This window comes from Camellia sinensis, chromosome 9 (assembly GCF_055761805.1).
Source record: "Camellia sinensis isolate YWXY chromosome 9, ASM5576180v1, whole genome shotgun sequence".
NCBI lineage: Eukaryota > Viridiplantae > Streptophyta > Magnoliopsida > Ericales > Theaceae > Camellia > Camellia sinensis.
The window spans coordinates 137,191,645-137,210,867 of record NC_138969.1 but is presented as its reverse complement, the minus strand read 5'-3'; the positions used below and the strand labels follow the sequence as shown (position 1 = coordinate 137,210,867).

General features: G+C 33.9%; 1 protein-coding gene across 2 annotated transcripts; it reads left to right on the top strand.

Moving 5' to 3' along the window:
* The first annotated feature begins 1,633 nt into the window (after positions 1 to 1,633).
* Positions 1,634 to 3,904, top strand: LOC145798771 (beta-galactosidase 6-like). Of its 2 annotated transcripts, XR_014340362.1 has the most exons (6): positions 1,634 to 1,819; positions 1,929 to 2,023; positions 2,106 to 2,190; positions 2,384 to 2,433; positions 2,943 to 3,114; positions 3,652 to 3,904. XR_014340362.1 is itself a non-coding variant. In XM_082887721.1 (4 exons), the coding sequence occupies exons 1-3, from the start codon at positions 1,634 to 1,636 to the stop codon at positions 2,170 to 2,172; spliced, it is 348 nt and encodes a 115-aa protein (XP_082743847.1). In that variant the 3' UTR covers positions 2,173 to 2,190; positions 2,268 to 2,355. The 2 variants fall into 2 exon arrangements, 1 of the variants encoding a protein (XP_082743847.1); XM_082887721.1 differs by lacking the exons at positions 2,384 to 2,433; positions 2,943 to 3,114; positions 3,652 to 3,904 and adding an exon at positions 2,268 to 2,355.
* Positions 3,905 to 19,223: the final 15,319 nt, after the last annotated feature.

Below are 19,223 nucleotides of genomic sequence, written 5' to 3'. Positions count from 1 at the left end.
CTTACTCATCACTCTTCTCTGTCTGTCTGTCTCTCCATTTCTCTATGTGTCTCTGTCTCTCTTATCTGTCCCTCTCTCACTCATCACTCTTCTCTGTCTGTTCGTCTCTCTCTTTCTCTCTGTGTCTTTGTCTCTCTTCTCTTTCTCTTTCTTACTCATCACTCTTCTCTGTCTGTCTGTCTGTCTGCCTCTCTTTTTCTCTGTGTCTCTCGTCCATCTCTCTTCTCTCTATCTCTTTCATCTATCTTCTCTCTCTGTCTCTCTTCTCTCTCTATTTTTTTTTCTCTCTCGCTCATCTCTTTCTGTCTCTCTCTCGTTTATCTCTTTTCGCTCTATTTTTTTTTCTCTTTCTGTCTCTCTATTTGTCTATATCTTTTCACCAATTTTTTCATCTTTTTCTCTCTATTTTCTTTCTCTCTCTCATTCATCACTCTCCTCTCTCTGTCTGTCTATTTGTCTCTCTCTCTCTCTGTGTCTTTCATTCATCTATCTCTTCTCTCATCTCTTTTCTCTCTCTCTCTCTCTGTGTGCCTCTCACTCATCTTTCTCTCTCACCACTCATCTCCTTTACCACCTTCACCACTACTGCAAACGCCATTTCACTACCACCACTACTACCACGGTCGCCATTTCACCTCTACGACTACCATTACTACTACCATCGCCACCACTTCATTACCACCACTATATCTCTCTCTATATCTCTTTCTCTCTTTGTCTCTCTCTCACATATCACTCTTCTCTCTCTCTCTTTCTCTCTATGTGTCTGTCTGTCTGCTTGTCTCTCTCTCCCATTGTGTTCACCTTGCTCACTCTCTCCCTCATCTCTTCTCTATTTACCGAGCTCTCCACTACAAGAAAATGCACTTTTAGCGACCACTTTGTCTCTCTCTCACTCATCACTTTGTCTCTGTCTATCTGCCTGTCTCTCTTTCTCTCTCTCTATCTCTCTTCTCTATCTGTCTCTCATCACCCATCTTCTCTACCACATTCACCACTACTGCAAAATGCCATTCCATTATTACCACTACTACCACTGCAAATGCCACATTGACCACAAAAAATTAACTTTATTTGAATGGAAAATATTATCCCTACTTCTACCAAATAAAAAAATAATAATTATTTTTTATTCATTAAAATAAATATGAAACAAATAAATTTTCAACCTTACTAAATGAAAAAATAAAAATAAAAATTCATTAACTATAAAAAAATTATTTTAATAAAAAATAATTTTTTTTAGCAATGACATCCTCTGTTGCAAAAAAAAAAAAAATCATTTTATTATTTAAATATTTATTTGTAATGAAAATAAAAATAAAAAAAATCCAAAAAAAATTCCACCCCCCTCTTTTCATTCCCGTCCGGTTCCCCCCCTCCCTCTTTCCATTCCCGCTCCCCCCCTCCCAAAAACCCAAAATCCCCAATCTGTTTCTTGTTTTCCATTCCCGCTCCCCCCTCCCCCTCCCCCCAAAATCCCCAATCGGGTTCTCCCCCCCGCCCCCCCCCAAAAACCCCAATCTCTTCAACCAAAATCCCCCCCGAAAAACCCAAAATCCCCAATCTCTCCTTCCGTTTATCTCTCTACCCATTTGTCTCTCTAGGTTTTAGGGTTTTGAGTGTGAGAGAGATGGGGCAACAGTCTTTGATCTACAGCTTCGTGGCTAAAGGAATCGAGAACGAGTACCAAACTATAGAAGGGGCCTTTCATGAGAAAGGGCCGGCTTACGTTCGTTGGGCAGCACAAATGGCTGTGGGACTTCAAACTGGAGTGCCATGGACTATGTGCAAGCAAATTGATGCTCCTGATCCCGTGGTTAGTTCTCTTTACCTGGAACATATATTATTGATATAGATCAAGATGTGGTAAGATCATAAATGTTATTTCAGATCGGATTAATGGATTGTTTTTTTTCAATTTGCAGATCAATACATGCAATGGGATGAGATGTGGAGAAACATTTGTGGGACCAAACTCACCAAACAAGCCATCAATCTGGACTGAGAATTGGACAACTCAGTATGTGCCTACTAAAACTTCTAAATGTTCACTTCTAAATTTTACTTCATTTAATGGAATCATTTTTTATTTTTTCCCCTAGTATCATGGAGGAACAAATTTTGGAAGAACAGCCTCAGATTATATACCAACAAGTTATTATGATCTAGCTCCTCTTGATGAATACGGTATGTTATCAAATATTTGACTTACCCTGGTATTATAGTTTCTAAGCAAAAATTGATGTCAATATTGAATAATTCAGGCCTAATTAGGCAACCAAAATGGGGTCATCTCAAAGAGTTACATGCTGCAATAAAGCTATGTTCAGAGACTTTACTTACTGGATCACTAACCACATTTTTTGAAATTGTTTGACAGAGTTTAGCATCTTACCTGACTGCAAGACCGTAGCCTTCAACACTGCCAAGGCAAGTTCTGAAATTGTTTGATAGAGTTTATCATTTTCCACTACTCCTATATTTTTAATTTTATTCATTAGTATAATGTACAGAATATACTTAAAAGGTTCAAACAAAAAATGGTAGTTCATTGTTTAATTATAAGTTCCAGATTAAGATATTTCAATGAAACAAATTGAATATCACACAAAATCAAATTTTGCACTTGCACTTCTGAACAGGTAAACACACAATACAATACAAGATCAACAGTACCACTAAGACTATTTTCTGGAGGGATATTTTGCCCATACAGATCTGCGAATGATCTTTGAGCTGGGCTGTACTCTTAAAACTATTTTCTGGAGGGATATTTTGCCTTACCTGGAGACTTGTGGACATCACTTCTGATTCTCACTGTATTTTAGCACCCAGCATTCCTTGGCTGAAGTGTGTGACACACTGACAGATGCTCTAAACTTTTATACATTCATCTAATGGTGTAGAAATTGATACACAAGAAGTATTTATTGGGACAGGCAAAGAGCATGAGGTAGGCCTGTCTGTGGGAGCTGCATTAGTGTCCATTTCTCATAACACAACCGAATTTACATGAGGAATGGACCAGGGACTTTCTGTGTGCTGAAATTTGTGGAGCTTGATGTTCAATTAAAGCTAGCAGAGGCTTATTGGGAATTTCTCTATCTTCAGGTATTGTTCATAGGTTCTCTAGTATGAATAAAGTTTATAGTTAGTACCCGTTCCTTTTTTTTCAATGGGTCTTGCTAACAAGTGGCCCTAGGGCACAAGAAAAAGACAACAAGTGGGTTGATCCTGGCAGACGCTCGTCACAAGATTCAAGCACTTTTTATTGATTTCAAAACACATTTTCATCACATTGGCACTTGTTAGCATTTGCCTTTATTAATTAATGGAATTTTAGATCGTTTATGATACGATTTTAAGAATTACTGTCTTTGCAGATTAGATTAAGTCAAATGATTTGATATTCTCCTCGTTAGAAGATATTTTCTTGAAACCTTTTTCATGCATTTCTGCAACAAAAAAGAAAAAAAGAAAAGAAAAAGAAGGCGTAGTTATTTATGTTATGGAGAATAGTGTTGTAATCATGTCATTGTAAGTTAAAAATGTTGTCAAGGTTGACTAGCTGTACAAACTATATATTATGCAGCTATGTTAATGTCTTGTTTGTATAAAAAAAATTTCTTGTTTTTAATGTGAAAGCAGTCACCAGTGTACATGATGAGAAAGATTGGAAGAGTCCACTGTGCTACATTAGAATTCGTCTTGGCCTTTAATTTGTTAACTTTCTAGTGGACAAGCAATGGAGATGCTGAAGGGTTAAGATTGGATCGCAAGATTCTTCAATCCATTTTGGGGCATTGATAAAGCGGTGCCTGGTATGCATTTGTGACTTCTTGTCTTTTATTCTTCTCTGCTTTCATCATATTGTGAATGTTGTAAAATAGCCATTGAGAAATTTTGTTAGCTATCAAAAGTGATTATTTTTTGAAAGCAAAGTTTTGTATTTAGCTCTTTGTAATTTTTTCTTTGCCTGTTGGAGAGATGCAACTGAGTGAGTAGAGGATATACAGATTTTTCAGTTTCATGATATTTGATTAATTGGAATTGAATTTTGTTGATATATTATTATTATTATTTTTTTTTTCTGCAAGTTGTGGTTTCACAGATTTTCAATTATATGGCAGCATTGATTAGTCAATATACATGTGATCGTTTTAAGTGAATTCTTGGGAGAGAATCAAATGGCACTAGGTGCCACTGAGAATTGATTACTGTTGTCGACGGGCCATTACTTTTTCTTCTTTCTACCTGTGTTCTCTTCACATCTTACTGTTTATTCAAATGTTTTTTATTCAATCAAAACTGGGAAGTAAGGTAGCAGTTGATGGTAATGCTTGCAGTTCATTATTTTGGGTTTACTGAAAATACTGAATATGTTATATGAAAACAGGAGGCGGCGGAAGGTGGAAAAGAAACATTTATAAACAAATTAAATTTTCTTTTTATAAGATTTTTTTTGAGTTGTTTGTTTACATATTTTTTCAAATGAAAAAGAAAAATATCAAACAAATTTTCATGTGTAGTTTTTAAATTTTTTTAAAATATAATTGAGGCCAGGGATTCCAAAATAAAAATTACTAAAAATTATAAACAATACCCGCATGATGTAAGTATTATTATGAAGATTTTTTGGTAATGTTCACTCTTGAGAAATGCAGATGACAATGGAACAAGTAGTTTTTAGTACCCCTGGAAGTTCAAATTCCAAGTTGTGCGATGAAACCAATACATCAACATTTATGAATGATTGCTTCTCTTGGCATAGTCTATTTAGTCTGTTGGCATAGTCTGTTGGCATATGTCCAGTCTTGCTTCTCTTGAATTCACACACATTGGCAGACTATTGACTGTTGCTTAAGCAGGTATTTGGTGCTCTAAGGACAACAATGTTCATATTAGGAATGATTTCTGTATTCATAGGCATTTCTTTGCTGGCACCAGACGAGGCAAAAAGTATAGTTGTGGGTTATGGATATAGTTGTGGGTCATGATTTCTGTATTCATAGGCATTTCTTTCCATTAGAGCTATTAGAACTCCAATATTAGAGCTTTAAAGCATTTATATCGTCTCCCTCTCATCTTTAAAAAAAAAAATTAATTTTTAGTGGACACCCTGTTTTTTTTATTTTTTTGTAAAATTTTTTTCGTTACACCTGATTAACTACCATATATAGAGTTAATTGTAATCACATATTAGTATTCTTCTCACAATTCTTTATGATGGACCCTCTACATGTGAGTTCCTACAAAATAAATTTGTGTATTCTACAATCCAAGACAGGTAGGAACCCTTTAAGTCCAACCCTTCCCACTCCCATCAGACATGAAAAAATTCCCCAGGTATATTACAATAAGAGTTTATTACACTATTTTGGACTACATTGAATTCCATTATTATTATTATTATTATTATTATTATTTTTTGTGAGCAGGGAAAGCTTTGGTTTCTCCAATTGAGAGATATGCAGTTGTTCCTGATGACAACGTAAGTGTTCTTTCCACAGTCTTCATTGTCTTCATTACTGGTGTTTAAATAGTTGGTTTCTCCAAAAGGTTATAATTTGCAACTGTTATCTATTTATTTGTAGGTCAAAAGGATAAATTTTGCTGAGGGGAAGATCTGATTCTAGAAGTAAGGAATTTGGAGCTTGATTTTTGAAATAGGCTCAAAATTGAGATCTTGTTGGAAATTTTTTAATTTTTGTAATAGCATTTAAATATCCAATGTGCTGATTGGTGAATTTTAGATTTTATTTTATTATTATTTTTTTTTTTAGGATTTGGGTGAATTTTATAATTTAAATATGCTTTTATGAACATGTACAGTTTAATTGTTCTTTGTAAAATATTGAATTTGATGGTCTGATCAATTTAAATTTTTATTTTTATTTTTTGTTATGATGTTTTTGTGAATAGAATGTAAATAATCAACTCTTAGAGAGAGAGACTGCACCACCGTCGGAAAAAATAGAAAATTTTAATATTTTTATTAATTTTGTTACAGGTTTTACTTTTTGCGACGATATTATACAGTCGCAAAAAATAGAAATTTTATTATTTAAAATAGAAATTTTATTATTTTTTAATATTTTTTGCGACGGCATTACTCTGTCGCAAAAAATAGAAAATTTCATATTTTTTATATTTTTTGGGACGGCACCAAACCGTCGCAAAAAGTAGTATTTTTTTTTTAAAAAAAAGACTATTGGCGACGGTATTTTTTGCCGTCTCAAATAACATTTTTAGCGACGGTAAAATAGGGCCGTCGCAAAAAAGTCAAGAAATTTCAAACGTTATTAGCGACTGCACGGTGCCGTCGCAAAAAGTTAAAAAATGCCGTCGCAAAACATTAGCGACGGCACTTACCGTCGCAAAAACTCTTTTGCAACCCCTGCAGTTGCGACCCCCCTCTTGCCGTCGCAAAAAGTCATTTTGCCGTCGCAAAAAGTATTAGCGACGGCATTAGGAGTATTAGCGACGGTATTTTACCGTCGCAAAAAGTCAATTTTTTTGTAGTGTAACCAACATCACAATTAGTCATAACTAACAGTGAATTATAATCAAATCATAATTAACCCCGCATATGTTATAATCAAATATCACAAATGTTATAATTGAGACATATGATACACACCTTAAAAAAGGGTGTGCATTATAAAATTTTCCTATATATATACTTTAAATCAATCTAGTTAGTAATATTCCAGTTTATAGTTTCTATATGCTTATATATAATCTAAAATGGCCACTTCTCAATATTTTTTTAATTTAATGGACAAGATTATCCCCCAACAAGAGTATGCCATCAATAATTACATTATCAACATGGCATAAGGTACCATGCGTGCTTCCCCTGCTTACCATCTAAGTAATGAAAATGTTGAATAAGATGTGGATTTGACAAATCATCTTGCTTAACTAAGCGTCAGAAGACCAATAATGTGGCATTATTACTAGTCTTCAAGTTGTGCTCCAATTATTATTATTATTATTATTATTGTTGTTATTATTATTATTATTTCGCATACCACTGTAACCGCCTTTAAGGGTGCCATGACAGAAAGCAAATTGGACCTTTTAGAAGATATGGATCAAAAGATGTTGATTAGGTTAAACTTCAAAGTTCAAACTAATCAAGACCACCTTAAGTGGGATTTTTCATTTTTTTTTTTATTTATTATTCTTAAATCATTTCCCATTTATAGACGATGATTGATAGTTAGCATTGGAGTTTTTCTGGGGACATAGAAAATTCACAAAACACTTAGCACACTTACATATCTGGCCTACATACAAGTGTGTGATTATTCTGTGAAATTTTGTGTCAAATTTTGTGTTTCTAGTATTTTTGTTAGCATTGTATTAAATATAGGGTTAATTCTAATAAAACCACCACAACTGCTAGCAAATATTAATTTATTCTCATTATTTATGAATTCATACATTTTGATATCCTCAATTATAAAAATCGTATAAATGTTCTCTTCAAAAGAAAGTGAAATTGATGTATTTTAATAGTCGAGGGGGTCAAAAAATTAAACCAATGTTTTATATAATAAACTAGATTATGAAGTACACAATTTGTGTGAATTGAACTTTCTACTCAACCATAGTGGTTGGAGAGGAGTGGGCCAAACATGATAACAAAGGTTGCAAGGGTGGAGAGAGAATTTTGTAAGACAAAATCATGTCTAGTTTCAAAATGGGCTAGGTGGGGGTGGGCTACACAGTTGGGGAATGGGGCATCTTGCTGGATGGTGGTGGCCCACTTGAATGTGCAGCTTGCTGTGCAAGTGACATAACTCTCTTGGGCTTGTTCTACCCTACACATGGTTTTGGAGTCATGTAATTGTTCACTTTCAATCATATAATAATGACATTACTTATTTTAATCGGAATTTTGCTGTATTTGACTTTCTTTTAAGTCACTGCACATGGAGATGAGGGGCCCATTGAGAGGTGGATTAGTTACATTTCATAATAGCAGAAAATTAGGATAAATATAATTATACTCCTTAAAGTTTAATATTTTGTTTTTCGTTTAAATTTCTACAGTTTTAATTTTATAAATAAAGTCTTTAAAGTATTAAATATGAATCAATTTAGTCCTACAAACAGTATAAAAATAACCCAAAGGTTATATAAAATTGTTATAAGGTCCGAATTTTAATTTATTGTTAACTTAATTATCCTTTGTGCATGTATTTCAGAATTGATATCAAAATTTAGTTTTTCAGTTTTGCCAATATTAATATATGAACATTAGATACAATAAAGAAGTCGAAGATAATTTAAACAATAGTACTGCACTAAAAAAAAAAATTATGGAACAAAATAATTATTATCAATTTATTAGAAGAACTTAAAGAAAATGTTAAGGAAAATAAATTAGAAATTCGACATGAAGTTCGACAATTTTTAGATAAATGTAAGCAATTAGCTCTTATAGAAAATAATACAGATAATTATCCTTATTCTTATCTTTGCAAGAAAACTCTCTAAGGAAATCTTTTGAATTAATACCGCAAGAAAAATGAAAAAATGGATTTAAGTAATTATAGTTTAGACGAATTATAAATAATGGTGTGGAACATGAAAAAGATAATGAATTGAAACATGAAATAATATTAGAAATAGACAAAAAATCAAATAAAATGGATAATTGCATATTAAAATAAATAAGTAAATAATAGTAGAACGGAAATAGAAAATGACCTGTATAAGCAATTAGAATTATTCAATTTAGGAGAAATATACCAATTATAAAAACATACATGCAAAGGATAATTAAGTTAATAATAAATTTAAATCTGGGCATGATCCCAATTTTATGTAACCTTTAGGTTTATATTCTATTTTTATATTATCTTCAGGACTAAATTGATTCGAATTTAATACTTTGGGGACTTAATTGACAAAATTAAAACTTTAGGGATTTAAATGAAAAATATGTTAAACTTTAAGAATAATAATTACAATTTATCCCAAAAAATTATTATGTAGTCTCGGAGTATTATTTAATATTATTTAGCTAGTGCTTATGATATATAAATAAAAAATTATAATACATATTAGGTGATTTATTTATTATCTTTTAATTACTCAACAAATTTAGATTAATATTGTTTCACCTACACAGTTTTTTGTTACGTCATGAGTTGAGAGTACCACATGAAAAATATTATATAATATTTCGAGATTACTAAATAATTAATCCAGAATAGATTAAAATACAAATTGCAATAGAAAAAAATATTTAGTAGTGTTGAAGACAACTGTACGGCGGGACTCATCTCCCAATTGACAAAAGTAATTAACCAATCCTTCACATTTCGTTATGAAAATTTGAGGAAAAAGTGTTTAAAAATGACCTCTAATCATTTTATCAAATATTTGTCAAATTAAGTAAGAAATTTTTTTTATTTATTAAATTGAGAGTTTATCAAATTTGAATTTGATTTTTTCATCAAATTTGATTTTTTTTTTTTTAAATGGGATATGAGGGAAATTTTAAAAAAGATTTTAATAAAAATTTGATAAAAGGGCTGAAGTAGTTCATTTCAAGTTAGATTTACTCAAATTTAAAATTAAATTAGATGAAAAAAAAATAATAAAGGGTTGGAGCTGCTCTAAGAGCATTTTTTATCAACCTTTTCTTGTGCTAAAAAACCATATGTAATTCTTCATTAATTAAATGCTTATCAATTCAAGAAAGAAATTCTTTTCATCAAATTTAAATTTAATAAAAACTTAAAAACATAAAGCTTCAGAGATATTTATTTATTTATTTTTTATTTTTTTTTGCAAATCATTTATTAAATTAGTTTGATCGGATATCGATAGGCTTATTGACTTATCGTAATTTGTTTTGTAAAATTAACCGTTTTAGTTTAAAATTATATTTACATTCCATTTCATAAAAAGAAAATACGATTAATTAATGTGTTTTTCAATATCTGATTAAATTAATTTTTTTAATATATAATTTTCTTTCCATAAGTTATGAAATAAACGATTCAGGTGATTGTTATGGGTCTGAAATCCACAAAGTATTCTTGAAGGGAGTTATTTGCATGATACTGATGAAGTCATGCCAAAAAGGAGTCTCCATTATGAGTCTCGTAAAAACGACTCAGCCAAATAGATAGTAGAGATATTTTGTGGAATTACCATGAAGGGATTGAATAATTTTGGGGCACAAATCATAGTTGAATGTGAATGAATATATACCTATGTCATTTGGAAAAGTTACGATGTGTACTAACAAAAAAAAATACATGATGTGGGCCTTATAACTTTGCTCACAAAAGATATAACATCACTTAAAAAAAAATGTAACTTCAAAAAATTATCATAAATTTTGTATATAAAGACACAAAAATCATAATTTCTCTCACAAACTGTACAGCACATCTTACAAAAAGTGTAATATTTAAATTTTCACAACCTTTTTTCAAAGACACAAAAATCGTAATTTGGCTCACAAAATGTATAACACCACTCACAAAAAGTATAGCTTTCAAATTTTCACAACTTTTTCTTAAAGACACAAAAATTATAACTTCACTCACAAAGTATATAACCTCATTCACAAAGAGTATAACATTCAACATTTCACAATTTTTCTTCGAATACACAAAAAATAGTAATTTGACTCAGAAAATGTATAATATTACTCACAAAATGTATAACATTAAGATGTATATCATATGCAACTTTAAGTGGCTGCACATGGAAACCGGACCCATATCTTTTACCATATTTGAATTAGCCAAAGTCATATTATTGATTACAAATCAATCGGTATCATCAGCTTATGTAAATCAAAACACAAAACATGCAGCGGAATAAAATGTTTAGATCATACCTCATTTGATCTAAAATCTCGTGGATAAATCACGTGCTTCCAGAATCTAATCAATCAATCCCAGTAGTGGGGTGATATTACAATGGTGAATATCACCCACACAAACCACAGTGCAAATGACTTGATCGTTGTTTCTTGGGAGAGAGTCAGTTTATGGGTAGAAACACAAAACATACGTTGTTTCTCTCTTGGTTACCCATAACCATATATCAGATATATATTATATTATTATTATTTATCCATATCAGTTAAAACTGATAATATCTATATCCTAAGTGGTTATCCTAAATAGGTTTGAATTTAATTCAAAACCTATTTGGATAAGATCCAAATTATGTTCAAATGGTCATGCCACATGGGCGCCCATTACTAACATCTCACACTCGCACATGAGTTGGCATGACACTGCCACATCTCTGTCTCAATCTCCCAAAAATAAACAATCTCATACTAGCCACTGCACCGTGCGACTGCTGAGAACACCTGCATGTGGGAGCTCTATACTAGAAACTCAAAATGAGCCAGCATAGAGACATCAACCCAAAAAGAACAGAAATAGTGTCTCATATACCCCAGACCCATCTAATTACACTGGTCCAAAAAAACATCTCTAATCCCTCAAAAAGAACATGTTTGACCCTCTCAATTCTTGCAATATATTCACACTCAATTCGCCTCTCATACAGAGCGATGTGAGTTGCCGGCAGTGAATATACAACAGTGGTGTAATACTAGATGATCTTCCCTTTGCACTCATGCCATTTAGTTTAGGATTGACCGCTTTCCCAGTGATGTCCCTTAAGGCCGAATCATGCATGACCGCAGGTAACATACCAAAGTAGCAGAACATCAACCCCTTACCTTATGACATAGTCAAAAGTCACAAAAGGGTACATAAATGAAAGTCATATCAATAATGACACGTAAGACTCACACGGTGAGGAAGCAGGGATCCATTCTCTCACCTCATTACTCGGTCGCCAAGCACATATAGTATGAATACATGCTACGGTGGAGTAACTCTTCTATAAAGAGTGACGTCATACTCGATACACCATACAGATATTAGTCTAGTCGCTTTCTAGCGCTTAACCCGAATTCTCTATTTGCTCACCTTCTAGGCGCCAAATGAGATCTCGTATCTGGCTAATCATAACAGGCACAACATGGAAAGTGGGTACTAACATCCATGTTTGGTCCTTAACACGACCTCATCTTGGTTATAACTAAGGCGACATACATAGTGGATGATTTAATCCTCTCTTGGCTCCGAATAAAAATAAACCACCAGTCTCATCCTTGCTCGCTCCTAAGCGCCAAGGGTGATTGCTCGTGTGAGTGAGCCAATCTTGCCTGCTGACATCATCATTTGCTAATCATTATGACACAAACCGTAATAGTGTCAACATCCCATCATCTCAAAATAAGTGATCGATTTTAAAAAAAAATTGACCACAGCTTGCGCAATTATAGATTCCAAACATAAGCCTTATCAGCACCTCTTGCGATAAGTATATACAACGGAATCCACCATGTGCGCCTCACATGAAATGATTTAAGATCACTACCTCTTGCGCAATAACCTCTCTAAAGATATTTTTGGTGACCAATTTGCGTTCATTCTTAATGCGCCCAACTAGCGCATTGAATTTTACAAGGAGCAAATCAATATGCTTCTAATAAAGCATTTTATCCACAGTCTACTGAGCAAGGTCAATGTCTGAACAACTCAGTTAACTATTTATCAAAGATAACACTTATCATGCCGAATACGCCCACATAGCGTACTTTAGGCTCCCACAACAAAGAAAAGATCAAGGAATATAGGTCATCTGTTTCTCTCAAAGACAATCTGAGGATTCACTCAATAGCTAAGGCTCTGGCTTTTACCGATAGGTAAGTCAATGGGTTTGCAATTTTGCATCTAGAATCATTCTAGGATATTCCTTATGTAAGTCATCGAAGACAAAACATGAATTCTCCCAAAGCAATCCCTAAGGATCGTACATCCGAGCATATAAATTACATCACCCATGTCCATCATATCTGAAATAGAGGACTGTCCACCCTAGGTGGTGACAACCTTATAAATTCCTGGCTCATAATGACTAAGTAAGGAAAAACTTCTTTTGGACCATTGATCATGCCTCAGTGGTCTTCATCGATCATCGTTGGCCTGTCATGGCTTGACGAAATCTAAGAACCACTATTTGGATAACTGTTTTAGGCTGTAAAAGATTTATTAGAGCTAGCAACCTTTTTGCGCTCCTAACTTTTCACCATAAAAGCAGAAGGTAAATCCCTACGGATCTACTTATCCAATTCTCTAACGAGAATGTTGGGTCACAATGTCCACAAATCAATGTTCCGAACTTATGTCAATCATAGCCTAAGTCAAAATAACCTCACTCCCTAGGAGGAAGTCTTCTCATGGTCTACACTTTCCTCAATGGTGCGACCATTCGGTATCTAGCGAGCCTTATGCCTCAACAATGACTATCCAAATTACGCATAACTTTATAACAGTTTTGCGTCATAATGGAAAGTCAACCAAATTATAAAAATGGTTAATCCTCAAAGACTTTGTCTTAAACTGCGCAACATTGATCCACTTTCTAAAAACAGGAGACTAGAGCCTTTGGCATTATCCTAAGCTCTTTATCATCTTGCGGAGCAATCATGAATGTTTCCCTCTCAATCACCCAGTGATGACGTGGAAAATTTTCACATTTGCTACCACGCAACTAAGAATGTAGAGTATTCTACTCTAATGAAGTAATCCATTAGTAGGCACATCGCTCCCACTGTCCCTAGGATATTAGAAATTTCTTTCCATTCTCAACTAGGCTACATAGAGCGCTATGCTTGGAATTCTCCATCTTATAGAGTTCCAAAAACTCTATTCACGTCACCTTTACTAATAAAACTTTATGTGACTTAGTTACACTACCACAAAGCTACTTACCTATATGCACATGACCCGGAGGGTTTGCATGACCGCATACAATAATGCGCCACACGACTCTTTGTGTTTACAAGACAGCATACAATAATGCGCTATAGAACCCTAGGTCTGAACTTCGCAATCTTATGAGAAGTAAAATAAAGATAAGCTGCTTAACGGTTACAGATCGCCCATAGATGGCTCTCCGCTAACCCATTACTCAAATGGAGTGTAAAATCTGATATGGAGGGCACTTAGTTAGGGATATAGGCAACAAACTAGTGCGCCATTATCCACCTATCATTAACAATATTTAATTCCTTATTCTCTACTACACCATTGTGTTGTTGAGCACTAGGAATAATCAATTTTCTAAGCATCCATCTCTCTTCACAGAGTTTTCTAAAAATAACTCAAATAGATACTCGCCACCTTGGTCAAAACTAAAAACACGAATGTTGTTATCTAATTGATCTCAACCTCATATGTGCAATGTCAAAAAATCATCTCAAAACTTTTGACTTATGGGAGATCAAATAGTCTTGACTCAGATGCGTATCCTAATCTATAAATGTGTCGAGATTGAAGCTTAGCTATCATACCCTCACACATATCTAGTCACAAATATCATAGTGGACTAAATGCGCCAATACAAATGACCTTCTATGGCTTTCCTACTTACTTGTGCGCACCCATTGCGAACAAAGTTACACATTCACATGAGAGCAGGATGTCATAAGCGAGTGGGCCCGAGAAGGCCTACTCAAACCATCGTGTCATCATCTCATTAATGTGATTAAGTATAATAAGCCACTGGTTCATGACCAATGTCATAAACTAATTCCAATCATCTTAATGTGTGAGTTCTCGAAGACAAGTTTTAAAGGTTTAGGCCCAACTAGGTAATGACTCACGACTAAGTCATATTCACTAGATCATAAAAAGGATGTCATGGAGATATCAACTGCGCCTAAGTCGCAAATTTAACTAGTAAGTGCTAATCCCCTGCACCTTCAAGTCAATTTTATTCTCCATACACTTTAATACATCTAGTTGAAAGATGACGATACTCCTCTTGCCATCTCTATTTCTCGCTTCATAGTTACTTGCAATTAATTCTACTATCCACAAGAAGGAGAGAATAAGCTATCAACTATGACAGCTCCTGAAGTCACTTAAGCGCGAATTAGGCTAAAGAGTCTAATTCAACACAATGCTCATACAAGCGATGCATTAAATTCTTAGAGTCATAACAACCTTGTCAGCCTTAACCTTTTCATTACTATGCTGCAACGTTTGCGCATAGTGGTAAATGTTATTCAAAACGTTAGCCTAGCTAAGGAATTATACAAAGAAGCCCTTCCTCATGTCTCACACTCAAGTGTGGAAACAGTAAGTGTCCAGACTTAGACAAGTTGGCAATGCTAATAGATTTTGCAGCCACTAAGCGCTAATCTTTTCACTTAGTGTTAATAGATTTTGCAGCTACTAAGCGCTAATCTTTTCACTTAGTGTTAATAGATTTTGCAGCTTCTAAGCGCTAATCTTTTAACTTCACATGATATTTCAACGCACACTATTATAGTGCATGAAATTTTGCTCCATCCAACTCCCAATAATTGGGTAGAGAGCAAAACACTGCCCATACTGGTTACTCGTCTTACACTTAATGACTAATTTATTTAAGCTCACATTTCTAGGATGACGTGACTTTTGAATGTTACTTCATCCAATGATGTAACATTATTTACAAATCAAATTACAAAGTCAATCCGCGCAGCTCATTAGTCAAGATCATATACTGATCTATTGAGGGCTTACTAATTTCATAACTCCAAAACTCGCCAACCAAAACTACGTAGTATGCCGCTAACCATAGCGCACACATTAGTTTTTATTGTGCCAAACAAGGCACCAAAACCACGGCGACTTTGAGTCATGTTTCCTTACTTTGGCTCAATTAAGGTTTGACCTAAAGTCTCCAAGACTTTTGCTCATCTAAAGAACGGGATTAGTTTGTTCACTTTTGAACATTTCTACTAAGTCTAGGTCAACCAAATTAACTTCCATAAGCTAAATCAATTTAGAGAGAAATTCGCATTGGGATTAATTTGATTAGCATAATATAATTTTGCCGCAAAAATCTAAATTAAATAGTGACAATATTACACAAGTCGCAAGATCGAAAATCCGCTATGCTCGTAATCATCTCTTGCGCCACAAGTGACAATTATCCAAAATTTAGTTTAATTTATGCGCAAAATATTGGTTTTCGGGAGTTAATCTACAAAGATTTCTCTCAACCGAATAACCTTCCACTGACTATGGCATATACAAAGCATGATAAATTCCATACAATAGCATTTTAATGTAAATCTACAAATAACTCATGCTATATTTATTTAATAATGGAATTCTAATAAATAAATAAATAATCATGCTCCTCTAATTACAACATATTACAAACCTAAAAAAAATGCTGTATTCAATATTCAGATTATGCCATAATTAAAGTACATCATCCTGAAATTTTCTGGAATTTTTCTGAAATATTCTGGAATTTTAAATAACTAATAAACACACATAAAATTAGAAATAAAAAATTCAGAAACTGATAAACTGAGACAATATTACCAGTAGATAGTAAAACATTTCAGAAGTCCACAATAAAAATTTCAACCCCAGAAAATTAATCATGCAACACCAGATGCATTTTAAAGCAAAAATAATGCATTATTATTTCAGGAAAAATATTTTTTATTTTCATAAAATTTTCAAAATTTTACAGAAGATATAAAATTTAATTCTGAGTGTAACGGTACCAACCATGCTTAAAACAAAGCTATAACGAATAAATTATGGCCAATTAACGCAATTCAGAATTAAAAACAAACAAACAGAGCCTTAGAGCCAAGCCAGACGGGAAAAACGGCTCGGCTCGCGGCTCAGCCGCAGTTCGGCGCTCGGCTCCAGCACGCAGCGCGCGTGCGAGGCGCGGAGGGCGCGCGTGTGGCTGCGCCGCTGACGTGCGCGTGAGAGCGCGTGCAAGCGCGTCGGTTGAGCAGCTGGCGCATGGGGGCGCGTGGCTGCACGTGGGGGCGCGTGGAAACGGCCCACGGCGTCAGGTGGCGCGTGCAGACCACGCGCCGCCTTCCAGGGTGTTTTCTGGTCCGATTTTTGTACTGCCGGACTCCTTTTTTCAAAATAAAACCGTTTATGGTATGAAAAAAGACATTAATGAACATAAAAAAATATTTATGCTCTTAATCTAATCAAAGTAGATTTTTTTTCTTTACAGACATTCATGTATATAATATAAACATACACATGTAAAAATATACACATGATTAATGGAAACACGAAAATATCCATCAAAGGCTCTGATACCAATGTAAATCAAAACACAAAACATGCAGCGGAATAAAATGTTTAGATCATACCTCATTTGATCTAAAATCTCGTGGATAAATCACGTGCTTCCAGAATCTAATCAATCAATCCCAGCAGTGGGGTGATATTACAATGGTGAATATCATCCACACAAACCACAGTGCAAATGACTTGATCGTTGTTTCTTGGGAGAGAGTCAGTTTATGGGTAGAAACACAAAACATACGTTGTTTCTCTCTTGGTTACCCATAACCATATATCAGATATATATTATATTATTATTATTTATCCATATCAGTTAAAACTGATAATATCTATATCCTGAGTGGTTATCCTAAATAGGTTTGAATTTAATTCAAAACCTATTTGGATAAGATCCAAATTATGTTCAAATGGCCATGCCACATGGGCGCCCATTACTAACAATCAACATTGTGAGGAAACATTTTGTTGATAATGCTGAACCATCCGAGTCTCTTTGTACCATTCACCCAAAAAAAAGAGTCTCTTTGTACCTATTACAGATCTCCATTATTAGCAGCAAATGACAAAAAAGTCTTCATTGCTCAACTGTCTGGCTTGAGAGTGCCATTACAAAGCTAAACATTGTGTGCAGACAAATAAATGAACTGTGGGACTCCTATGGTTGAAATGGACACTTTGCCTAAGAGGCATGCTATTTTTGTGTTCAATCGATTGGAGAATATTTCGTGTGAAAATTCAGCTTTGAGAGATTGAAAACCAACCATATATTGGATGATGTTTTTTGTTAGCTTTTTATAATTGACAATTCTGTTTGACAAAATTCTTTTTAATTCTAATTTTATTTACTCTTTTGTTTTAGTGAGGTTTTGACTGTTTAGATACGAATCCAACTTGAGTTGTGCCTGTGTAGAAGAGTTTATGCTGACATTCTGTATCATAAGCATTTCTTGTTAGCTACTTCACTAACAATGTACGGAAATATCTCTGGCTGCATTCTAAACTTCTAGAAAACATGTTTTACCGCTCGAGAGGTGGATGTTGAGCTCGAATGGTTGGCCAATATGTTTGCACTGCCATTACTCATACCACTTGAGTGATAAAATGTGTTCTCGAGCGGTCTTCATAGTTTTGTTTACTATAAAATGCGTTGTTTGTTATTTTAAGATTTTAACTCGTCTAAATTCTCAGACAAGAGAGTTGCCAATGTTTTTTTATATTGGACGGTGTTTATATATTGGTTTCCTTGATGATTTGAGAGTGATCGATAGATCTAAGAACTTCATATTGACATCATCAAGAGATTTGTTTATATTATTTCATTCACAAAAGAGAGAGGTGTTTTCCAATGAATTTTGGAAAACTTGGGCTTGAAATTTTGGTGGATTCTAGAGTGGCTTATCGTCGTGGATTTGACATCGGCGTCGTGGATTCAACATTGGGCAAAACAATTCTGAGGTAAAAATGGTAGTGGAAGAGGTACATCAGATTCTGTTGAATTTGGGCGTGCATTTGCTAGGTAATTAAGGATTCTCATGTGTAATTCCTTTTTGTTTTCTTAGTGGATTGTTTTGTGACTTTGACCCGTGATTTTTTTTTTATCACAATTAAAAGTGATCCAATTGTGATTTTTTTCATGTTAAATTATTGTACAGATTTATTGTTAAATGTTTGATTAGAATTGTTATTCATTATTTTAAATTGAATCATAATCACAAACCACTATCATGAGTGTTTTTAAAATTTTAACCTTTGTTTATAGGACGTTGCATAGTATGTGAATTTGTTTTTGAAGCACAATATTCTTTGAAGGGCATTAGAGGCGCATGCCTACAAACCTGCTTATGTTAAATGCCCAATAAAGACCCTCAAGGGGTTGGCATTGTTAGAAATTGGGCGCACATGTGGCATGACCCTTTGTACATTTTGAACCTTATCCATGTAAGTTTGAATTATGAATTCAAAACTTATATGTATAACCACTTATGATATCTATATCTATCATATCAACTGATATGGATAGATTGATAT